Consider the following 12,148-nt stretch of genomic DNA (forward strand, 5'->3'; position numbering starts at 1 on the left):
TGATGGTTGGTATTTTTGTGGCCAGAGGTGTGTGTGGCTCACCCTTTAAATGCAGTGCGCTCTGTGCCGTGGCACACTGACAATTTTTTGATGGAGCCGGATGGAGTCTGGAGCTGATCCGCTACACACCTCTCCTAAGAGGAAACTGGCCAAACAGAAGTTGGTGGCAAACCGCAGGGACAGTTTTGCTACAGGAGGGGGGCCATCCTGGCGCATACTGACAGCTCATATTGGATGACAATCATTCAACCACCGCCACATGCATGTAGTTATATGAATGAATACTGTATCTTTTTTCCTGCTTGAATGAATTATATCAAAGTCATATTTGGCCAAATTATCCACAAAAATGGTTGGTAAGATGTTGTATAGCAGTGATTCTCAACCTTTTTCATGTCAAGGACCCCTAATTTAGTCCACATTTGGGACACAGACCCCCATTTGATGAAATTTTGTCTATCAGACCCAAATCTGAGAATATTTTTATTGTTAGATATGATTTTGTCCAGAATTCCATGACTATCTGTATTGTAGGTAGAAAGACAACAGTGAAGCTATGACCAAAACAGTCATTCTTCTACATTCTCTAATTGTGTTAACTTCTTGTAAATGAAACAATGCTGAAGTTTAACAATTCATCCATTTGCTGGGGACCCCCTGGAACCCCCTCGAGGACTCCTGGTGGTCCCCGAACCCCAGGTTGAGAACCACTGTTGTATAGTATCTATTCTTGCACGCATCGCTTGGTGAAGCAACGGAAATAGCACAGAACATGACTGCGCCCCCCCCCCCCCATATGCACTGGGTCTCTCTGCCCACTTTTGTGCAGTCAAGTTCACGGCAAGTCACCAAAATACCAAATGGGCACAGGGGAGAAAAAACACCTGTGTGCGCCTTATGAAAATACCACGTTGCCGGCGTCATGCAAAGTCATGAAAATAGAGCCCTCAGTCTTTTGCAAATCACAAACAGTCTAAGTAAAGAATGATTAAAAAGTTCCATTATTTTGCTTTGCAGTGCAACAAAATGTTCAAAAGTAGCATTTACACATCAGTAAAATCTGATTCTTAACTGTGGTAGCCTACACATCTGTCTTTTTTAATGATGTTTCAAATCAGATTTTGTTTTCTTTTCAGATACAAGAGAAGGCTATGGCAGATATATGAGCTAATAGGAGGATTTTATTTCAAAAAAGTAATTTAAAAGGTTATGTTTCTTCAAAGCCTATCAGCATTGATTCATCATTTTTGGGCAAAATCAATGCAATCTTGTGTGTGTTACTGAGATCCTGTTCCCTTGTTTTTAGTTGGAGATACAACAGACACAGATAAAAACGGAAGATTATTAAGGCCATTGTAGGTGAAATTTTTTTTGCCGCAGCTGGGGGGAGGGGGGTAATACAGGGTATCTGCAGGTATCAGCAAATTGAATTTAATGCTTTTTAAGACCTTTTTAATACCACTTTTAAGACATTTGAATGCCACTTCGAGCCGTAACTGGTCACACCATGAAGGTTACACAAAAGCAGTGTATGAAAGCAAAACCAAGCACAAGTCTTGATGGGTTAGAAGAACTCCACCACAGTGTTTTAACAATGGCAGGGCCAATGTAACGATGAAAAAGAATGGAGTGGGAACAAATCACTAGCATGATGCCCATAGTGCATCGCTTAAATGATTTCTCACAGACTGCACAGTAGGCTTCTCGGTCATTTACGTAACCAACGTGCAGCCATGCCTGAAAATCTTTCTCTTCCAGCTATTTTTGTGAAAATTTGCATTTTCCCATCTCTGGATTAGCTAGCTATCTCCTGTGCATCTGTCTGTCTCCACTGACTTTCCCACTCATTTCACTCTAAAGTTCCCAAGCAGCCAGTAATGATGCATCAATTTTGTTCCGGCCTGAATCAGTCTGTCAGAATGATAAGGTTCCACGGTTCCTACGGTATGCCAACACAGACACACGTAAATTACTGTCTATAATAAATCGCAATTAATATACAGATGTTTTTTTGAAATTCAAACAAGGTTAAGGGATCAGTAACATGGGCCCTTTAGTAATATCGAACAGCAGCCACAGGAACTACAACAACATCGGCAAACGTGTGTCCCGAGGAGGTTCTCCTCCACCAGTCACACAGCCCCAGCTCCACCCAACCTCTCTCACCCCTCCCGTCCCGCTGAGCTACGGTGGTCTGAAACTGAGAAAGTATGAATTCAGTATGAAGTCATTCAGTAGCACCGCCGCTGCTGAAACTCCGCTAGATTTTCTTTCATCAAATGTATTTCTGCTGAGACGCATCTTTATGATCGAAATGACAATTAGCAACATGTGGTCGTGGAAAAAGTGTCATCCCCCCCGCGCTGTCAGAAAAAAAAATACAGGGGAAACACTGGAGCTAAAGTTTGCTATGTTGCGTGGGTGGCTAACTTTAGCTACATCAGGTTGCTTACCTGTCCAATAAACATAAGGCCAACTCCGCATCGCTCTTGTTTTCAGAGTCTTAAGCTCCTCCACCTTTGCAGCAATATTCACTCTGGTTTCGGAGCAGCTTTCTTACTGCGGGCTTTGTCAGGCTTATTAAGCTTGCTGCTTGATTTAATGCTTTTGCATACTTTTTAATGACCCGCGGATACCCTGTAATATTCTGAGAAAAATTCTTAGATTAAAGTAAGAAATTTGCGAGAAAAAAAAAATCTGAAATTTGCAAGAAAAAAAAACTGAAATTTGCGGGAAAAAACTCAGAATATCTGAGATTTGCAAGAGTTTTTTCTTGCAATTTTCTGACTTTAATCTCAGAATTTCTGAGTTTTACCCCTCTCCTCCTGGCTTTGGTAGAAAAAAAAAAAAAAAAAAAAAAATTCACCTACAATGGCCCTAATACTCTTCCATAGGTAAAAGAGATCCGACCTGAAAATGTTTTTTTTTTTAAATCTGATTCTCTCATGGCTGTCATCAAGACAAGAACAGTAGCCTAATTTCTATTAGTCTTATTATCATATGCATGTATATGTATACATATATGTATGTATATGTATATGCAGAAAATCCAGAGAAAGTAGTTATTTGTACCTCAATTTGATATGGAATTGGCCATAGCTCAACATCAGGTTTACATCACCTGCTGGTTATACTGAGGTACTGTAGGCTTGAACCTGCATGGTGACCTAAAAATATTCATGGTGTTTATTCATTAATTCATTTTCCATACCTGCTTATTCCTATTCAGGAGACTTGATTTCACAGGGGACTGGAGCCTGTCCCACCATGCACTGGGTGGAAAGCAGGGAGGTAGTTTGCATTCCCGTCCCTTTTGCAGTGCTCAGCTTCACAGAAACAGAACTAAGACTTGAGAACAGGCAAAGAGATTTTTTAACTCTTTGGCACAGATTGGAATTTATAATGGCTGTTCAAACAGGGAGAAACAACAATGAATGTGATTTCCCCTTATTAACACAGCACTGAAAAGATTAGACTTACAATATACCACAAAACCATATATTTTGTGTCTGTGTAAAAACAGGCAGAGCCTCTGTGTCTGTTGTCCTCTGATGGACTTAAATGAAAGGTTACACAATTGTGGAGATCAGCTTGACAAGGACAAGTCACCCAGTCACCCATTAAAAATCATCTATTTAAAAAAAAAGAATTAAATATTCTCCGCTACAAATATATTTCTCATTATATCCCAGTCTGTTATAGGCCTATCTTAAAGTGACATTATTTTTAAATTCCAAAAATTAAATAAATAAAGAAAATGTCATCAGAACACAGTTTACGTAAGAAAAATATCTGGTATTTATTGTCTAGATAGAAATTGGCTATTTTCAGGCGGAGGCTTGAGTCCTAGATAAAGAATAAAAACTAGCCCATGTAGTCTACGTCCTGTTTTAGAAAATACAATGAAGCTATGAGAAATACCTTGGATGCCTCACATACTGTAACTGCAAGATAGAAAAGTCTTTTGAAATGACAGAAAGTACTAACAAGCCATTTTATCTATTTTTCCTAAACATGGTCCCCCATGTTACAGTGGCACCTCAATAAGACAGATCAGCTCTAATAGGAGCGAGGGGGAGGAGAGAATGGGAGTCACACAATGGAGGCACAACTGAGCTAATTTGAGGGGGCTGAAATGGCAATGTCTGTTGTAAGCACAAAAATGTGTCCACCATTTTAACGGAGTCATTCCTATGTTCCCAGGGTCCTATGTTCCCAGGGTCCTATGTTCCCCAGATTTATATGGCACATAATGGGAACATGACAAAGGGTCCTATGTTCCCAGAGTCCTATGTTCCCCAGTTCTAGGGTTAGGGTTAGGTTAGGGTTAGCGTTAGGGTCAGGGTTAGAGACCTTTATAATCAAATAAAATGATAACCATTGGTTTTATTGTGTTTATATAGCTGTTTTGAAGTCTTGTTCCAATAAAAAAAAACCTTGATAATATTTATGAAATATTTTAACTTGAAACGGGTCAAATTTGACCCAAACATAATAGGAGGGTTAATGTGTGTTAAAAGAATATTGAACTGGGGAACATAGGACCCTGGGAACATAGGACCCTGGGAACGTAGGACCTTGGGAAGTTAGGACCCTGGGAACATAGGACCCTGGGAACATAGGACCTTGGGAACTTAGGACCCTGGGAACATAGGACCCTGGGAACATAGGACCTTGGGAACTTAGGACCCTGGGAACATAGGACCCTGGGAACATAGATACGCTCCCATTTTAACTCCAATTTACGCTGTACTAGGCAGGGGTTTTTCATGTAAAATGGGGCTGCAACTGAGAAGAGTGTACCATTCCCCACAACTTGAAATTGTGGATCCTGCTATAAAATTAGATCCATTGTCCAGATTGGTGAAAATTCCTACTGGATGTGTGCTACCATGTCTGACTCCAGAGCAGGGGTGGACTTACCATTAGGCAAACTTGGGCCCCAGCAGAAGAAGGCCCCACAAAAGACAAGAATACAACTAATGTAAACCTATTTTTAATCAATTTAAAAGAAATGCACTTTTTGAAAAACACCCCTCTTTTGCTATAGTGGGCTATTCCACTTCTGGTTTTGCCAGTTGACTTGAAGCTCATTTTCCTTGCCACTGCATCAATAGCTGAGAGAGAAGTTAAAAAATTAAAATAAGCAAAGCTACCCAAGTTTACATATAGAAAGGATGGATTAATAAGCAAGAGAGTTGGAATTCAGGGGTGCCCCATGCTTGCCTTTGTCTAGGGCCCCCAAATCACTAAGTCCGCCCCTGCTCCAGAGCAATAGAAAGAGTTTGGCCAGGTTGTGCTACTGGAACCATGTTATTGCCCATTGCTATAGACAAAGAAGTATCAGCTAAGAATATGTAACAATGTCCTCCATAACATCACGCTGTTTTAAACATTCTAGACATCAATACTCTTCCTCTGTAACGGCGAAGCAGTAGGACTATGGCACGAACACGGCCGCCACTTAGAACTATATCGTGTGGACCGTTTATCTATCGTTCTGGTTAGCAAATAGCTGGCTACTCAGTGAAATATTTATGATGACAGAAAAGATGTGAACTGAGACAGTCAGTCACTCATTGGTTAAATCCCCTTAGAAGCCCCTCTCCCATTTGTTGGAATGTTCCGGACAATAATAAGGACACAGAATTTGGCTTGGCCTGAGCAAGCAGGCTGCCTTGTTAGCTAGCTAAGCTCGGCTAAGGTAGCTTACCGGTGTAGAGGCATTAGCTTACTAACTAGGAGCCCATTCTAATTTACCGTTACTAGCGTCAGAAGCTGTTGGCGTTGTTGGTGTGCGTTCCAGAGCGCGGGCGAGGCCCTGGGCTGTGGTTTTTGCTGTTGCTGCGGTGCTCCTTGCCTCCCATAGAAGCCATGCTGTCCAGGACGTGGATCTTGCCCTGCTCCTCCTTCATGAAGAGCTCCACCATCAGGATCTTCTCTTTGTGGATCTGGAGGCTGATGTCTTTAGGGATGTCAGGGATTAGCCAGTCCACGATGTCGCTCATCAGCATCACCACGTTCTGGTAGAGGAAGAGAGAGAACAGTCAGTTTCTGTAGTTTTCTCTGATTAGTTTTAAGTATCTGCACAGTAATGCTGTGCTTGTTAAAGGACAAGGCTGGTGTTTTTTAATGCATTGCTTACTGTCAACAAATCCTATGAAAATAACCCAAACCCAAAATCAGCAATGAATTTGTTTTGCTAACAAGTCTCGTCCATGTAGCCGATGCCCAATGCAGCCATGTCCCAGCAGCCATAGAACTCCATTGTATTAAAAAAACGATTAAAAACACGAGCCATGCTGTTGCCTTCTGGGCAACATATTTCATTATCGCAATGCACCGGGCCGGCCGACTTTTTCCTCTAACAACTTAATAAGCCGGCTGTAAACACTTTGCGATCTCAGGAAAGTAGTTCCGTAGCACCGAAAATAGTCCCCGGCGTAATGAAGAATTGGTTCCCATTTGAATTTGATTTGGTAATAACTATAACAGCCTGACTTTTCATGGTAACATAAAATGTGAACTATGTCTTTGTGAGCTGTATTTAAAGGTTTTTAGCTTACAATTGGAGCCAATGACTTCCGGGTTGACGGCTAAAAACGGTACGTGGGAAGTCAGAAAGTAACAGGAGTAGAGCAAACGCATTGTTGATTTTGTTATTTTCATAGGATTTGTTGACGGTAAGCAGCGCATTAAAAAACACCAGCCTTATCCTTTAAGACTGGTTTCTTGCACTATGAATGGAACAGACTGCACATTGAAATTAGAATTTCTTATCCCCCTCAATGATACATTTGCGATTACTCTTTATAATGTATGTCCCTGTATGCATTATGCATTTTTTTTTTTGTTGTCTGTATGAAAGTTGTTTTTTTTTTCTTTTGTTCTCGGGTTGCTCTTAAAAAGACATCTGGATCTCATAGAGACTACCTGATTAAAGATAATCATGATTGATTAGATGATGATTAGATGTGAAACAGCAGTCCCTTACCTGGAAGACAATGACAAAGGCCAGCCGTACAGCCAGCACAGCCCAGAACTCCTTAGAGATCTCATAAGGAGTGGCTGACCAAGGAGGGTCCCTGTAGTCCTTATACCTGCAGAGAGAACAATACATTTTCTGCCTTGAATTTCCCATCCACGCATCTAGAAATAATTCAGTGATTGATTGCTCTTCTGCTTGACTTGGTGCTTGTTTAAGTGCTTGATTAATTGCTTGATTGACTCATTGAATGAGATATTTGACTGATATTCCCACGTGCAGATCTCAAGCATGTTTTAGGATTGACTTTGAGATTCTGCAGCTTGTCTATAAAGCATTAAATGGCCATGATTAAAATCAAAATCTGTGTAGTTGGAATGGTCTGTCAGCTGACCTGAAATGTGCTCCAACTGCAACATCTTTTAAAAGCATAATTATGATTCATGATTCTCTCTCTCTCTCTCTCTCTCTCTCTCTCTCTCTCTCTCTCTCTCTCTCTCTGTCTCTCTCTCTCTCTCTCTCTGTGTCTTTGCTGTATGTGGGTGGGTGGGTGGCTTTCAAGAGTTACAAGAGTTTTTTGAGAATACACAACTTTGCCTCTTTGATTAGAAGAAAGACGAACTTCACGTTTTTTTTGTCTCAAATCTCAAGTCTCAAATAATGAAAAAGAGAAATAGTTTGGATGTCAGTTGACTCACAAATGTGTTGTGTTCTGTCAAGAGTGCTAATATTTCCGTTTTTTTGCACACGTTTTTGCATTAATGTGGCAGCATAGGTTTGTATCACTTAGACATGTGTAGTTCATTGAGTGTCAGTTTCATATTGTGAAAAAAACTTTGAAAATAAGTTGACACACCACTGTGTTACATGGTGGTTGTTTTAGAGTTGTGTTTGCATCAGATAAACTGTTTGTGGTAACACTTTACAATAAGGGTACATTAATTAAGGGTTAATTAATGCTTAATAAGCATGAACTAACCCTTAATTAACAGTTAACTAATGTGTCTGGTAATCATTAATGATGTTCATGTTAACTAAGATATTAATTTATACATTATGTAATAGTCATCTTTATAAACTATTAAATAATGTTTAATTAATACCTTAATTAACATGAACACCATTAGTAAATGATTACCAGACACATTAGTTAACTGTTAATTAAGGGTTACTTAATGCTTATTAAGCATTAACTAACCCTTAACTTAGTGACCCTTATTGTAAAGTGTTACCTAATAATTATACCAAGGTATCACAATTAAGTTTAAAAATGCTACACGTAGCACATTTAATATTTTTTTTTTTTTGCATTTTATCTATGGAGTCAGTTAAGTTATCAACAGACTGATTTCCTACCTGCAGATCTCAACGGGATAGCCAAGGTGCAGTGGGTCCATGGGCTCCTTGCCATCCTGGAAGTGGCTGACATTAAAATAGGACAGAGTATGGTTGACAAAGCCATGCATGGAGCCATCAGGGCTGTACATGTACTGGTAGACCAGCCGAGGGATGAAGTCTGAGGTGAAGGAGATGACAAATGCCTGAGGAAGAGGGGGTACAGAGACATGGGGAGTCAGAGTCAGAGAGAAAGATGTGAATAGAGATTTCATGTTACATTTAATCCTCTATGGTAATTTGAGAGTTTCTCTGCTTTCTAGGAACAGCTGTTAAACTCCTTCACATGGACTAAAAAGTCTGTAGCTGTTATAAATCTCCCATTTCTACTTTCTATCGAATGAGGTATTCATGCCATACGAAATACATACAAATTAAATAATTTAAACAACTATCCCAGGAGGGCAATAAAGGTAAAGTAAGTCAGAATAAAGGTAAACGTCAAAATAAAAGTAAAATATTCCTCCTGGTGTGTAAACCATCAAGATGAAGATCTTTGCCATCTCGTCATCTCCCTCCAACAGATTCCAGAGAGAAGCAGAGAGCATGCTGGGAGATTTATAGCCTAAAGCCAAACTGGAGGTTTGACCAAGTATGGTCAGACTGGACCTCTTATTGGCAAAAACCTCATAAAGAATAAGGTTTTACAAGTAAGCCCTGCAAAGTGGTGGCATAAATTCACTGCAAAAGTGGAATGTCTTTTACATGGTGGTGTAAATCGACTGCAAATGGCTTTTTCTTTCTTTATTTTTTTTAAGCACAACTTTTCCTCAGCAGGGTTAAGTGAGGTTCACCAGGGAAAGGGTCAGACCAACAACACAGCAAGAAGATGCAAAAATGAATAAGAGATGTGAGTGAGATTTAAATAAAGAAGTCTTGACTTAGGTCCTGTTTGGCACCGTATTGGAAGCCAGGCTACTGAGTAAACCCTGGCTACACCTGTTTGGCCCTATAATAGAAGCCAAGTCAAAGGGTAAACCCATGCTAGGCCTGACTGGCCCTTTCATGTAGGCCAGGGCATCGTTTCCCAAAAGCATCTTAAGGCTAAGATAATCGTAGTATCCATCTTACGAAGCCTCTTTAGTTTGTGAGTGTTTCCGAAGCGCATCTTAATTTAAGACGCTCTTAAAAGTACCTGTATCGCAAAGACTATGCCTACTGGGGGACCAAACAGAATTGCCCAATATATCAAAACATGACTTTGCAGTGATAAATGTAGTGGTTGTCACGGCTGCCCGAATGATCCTCAGATTATGGAAAAGTACATCCTCTCCAGATCTTAAAAAATGGATAGAATCTATGCTAGAAATAGTATCATATAAACACATGCTAGCTAGAGTCAATGATGAAGGTGAGAACTTTAAGAGGTCATGGGACCGCTTTTTCGCTCATAGCATTGCTAGGACACAGTGATGACCTGGTTGTATTGCTATAATTGGTAAATGTTTATTTTGGTTGTTCTAAATATGTGCATTTACCATGGGCCTTTGGATGTTTTATAACTAAAGGTAATAATACTGTCTGTTTGTGTATATTTAAATAAATAACAAACTTTAATAACAAAAAAGACTCTTAAAAGTGATCGTAGATAACGACTGCCTCTGACCGGTCATACAACGCTAAGTGTGTCTTGAGAAGGAAAATTTTGAGACAAATTTCAATGTGTCATCTGCAGGACTCATGGCAACTTTTTAACTTGAGAGTTTAAGGTATATTAGGCTGTTTTCACCGTATTTACTGTTGTCTAATTTATTTTCATCCTAGATATTTTATTTCTTTATTAGGCCTATATTTTTTCCCACTAATGATCTGTGTGTGAAATGGAGCGATATGCCCCACGAGAAGAGAACGCTGGAATGTAATGATATAAAAAAACGGGTGCTGAGAGAGGTAAAACACAAAATGTGTGCTGTCGTCGATTGCTGCAACTGGAGCGGTGAACTTTTGGAGATGGGACAAGGAGGGGAACAATTTATTTTCTAAAGAAATGTTCAATAACTTGACGTGCAGTAAAACCTATCATGTAGGCAATTGTGCATCTGTTGTGGTGCTATCGCCAGGACAGCAATGTTGTGCGAACGCCTGAATAGTGTGTCATTTAAATTGACAGCTGTCTTGATCAGAGAGCAGAAGCTATGATATGAATCATTAATCTGAGGCAGACTATTCATTTTTGCTCAAGGGCAAGTATCTCGAGCAACAGAAAAGACAAAAGCATACATTAAAATTAAACCCACGAACATACATGAGATAACAGCTGTAAGCACTCTGCAGGTGATTTAAATCATGTTTCTGAACGAACGAGCGTAGGATCACACTCAAAAACACTCTTTACCTCTAAGAGCGGTTGCTATTGGGAAACAAGGCCCAGGCTAGCCCTTTAAAGAGTAACTAAACCCCAAACCCAAATCTTTGATGAAGCCTGACACCTAATGGTGAAAAGTAGGGTACTGCACTGGTCATCTGCTATTGCCTGGTCTTTGTGCCAGGTGATGTCACCACCTGTTGTACTCTATGGAAGGCTTCACCAAAGATTTGGGTTTGGGGTTTGGTTACTCTTTAAAGACTAGATAGCTAGACTAGCCATTTTGGTCCTGGAAGTGGAAAACAGGAATGGGAAGAAATATAATGGAACTCGGAACCAAAAGTTGGATTTTGTTGAGCAACACTCGCTACCTTCTGACAGCTATCTGCTTTGTGTATGTATACAATATTGTATGTATGTGTGTGTGCATGCATTGTTGTAAATTCACGATTTACTTACATTAATGATGACAGCCACTTTTGCCACCCCCCTGAGTAAGTTGTACCATATACCTGGAGACACATACACATGGACATAGCAATCAAACATAGCCATCAATCGCTGACCTTAGATATGAGACTGACTTCAAAGTCTTTTACTCTGGACTCAAATGACCTAATTCATGCAGCGGCCATTTTGAACACTCAAGGTAGGAAACTCTACGTGGCAGATTGGCATATACTAGCGTTACTTCAACACATGATTGGGGACTGAATAGGGTGACCACATTTTCAAACCCCCAAACCGGGACCCTTAAGTGTACCGCACGTTCATGCACGCGCACATGTATGCGCTTATGCATGCACCATAGGCGTTTTCATCAGGATGGGGGACAGTTATTTCAGCGCTTAGCACACCTAGTGACTGCACCTTTCAACACCATGGACAGAGCCTCAGCAAACAAAAAATTATGTTTTGTCTCCAAAAATCCCAAAAAAGATCGAGTTTCTCTTCGGCGTGACAGCTAACCGTTAGCGTACTGACAGATTCTGTCAGACAGAGCCACAAGCGTCATAGGCTAGCAACAGCCTTGACAACGACACATTGATTGACACACAGACAAATCAGTGTTGAATTCAGTCGCGTGGTGCATTGTTTATGTTTTTTGATTGGGTTAGGTAATAATGAGCGGGACAGAGCATGATAAACATCTATGTAAGTGCTGAAAACAAGTATAATACTATTATTAGTATTTTAATTGTGGTGAAAACCGGGACAATTTGGTAGTTAATGTTGAAACCCGGGACATTTTAGTGTTTTACAGATATTTGTCGGGACTCGGGACACCCATCTTGAAACCGGGACAATCCCGGACAAACCGGGACAATCCCGGACAAACCGGGACGTCTGGTCACCGTAGGACTGAAGATAGACCTAACAGCTATCAAATTAGCTTGCAATCTCGGGAACAACAACCACAACAGCTGCTTGAAGTTAGCAGGGCTAGCTTACTAGCTAGTAAG

The 12,148-nt window shown here is 40.4% G+C and overlaps 1 protein-coding gene across 1 annotated transcript; it reads right to left on the bottom strand.

Moving 5' to 3' along the window:
• Positions 1-5,771: 5,771 nt before the first annotated feature.
• LOC139648156 (anoctamin-1-like) lies at positions 5,772-11,197 on the bottom strand (the record flags this gene model as incomplete). The annotated part of the gene is made up of 5 exons (XM_071524193.1): positions 5,772-5,860; positions 5,900-6,023; positions 6,995-7,100; positions 8,342-8,526; positions 11,145-11,197. Coding segments are annotated over 5 exons (557 nt in total), but the record flags the coding sequence as incomplete, so codon positions are not given.
• Between the last annotated feature and the right edge of the window lie 951 nt (positions 11,198-12,148).

Source organism: Centroberyx affinis, unplaced genomic scaffold, assembly GCF_046629955.1.
Source record: "Centroberyx affinis isolate AG114_WGS23_722 - 3 ecotype Tasmania unplaced genomic scaffold, CSIRO-AGI_Caff_v1 ptg001164l_1, whole genome shotgun sequence".
In the NCBI taxonomy this organism is placed as follows: Eukaryota; Metazoa; Chordata; class Actinopteri; order Beryciformes; family Berycidae; genus Centroberyx; species Centroberyx affinis.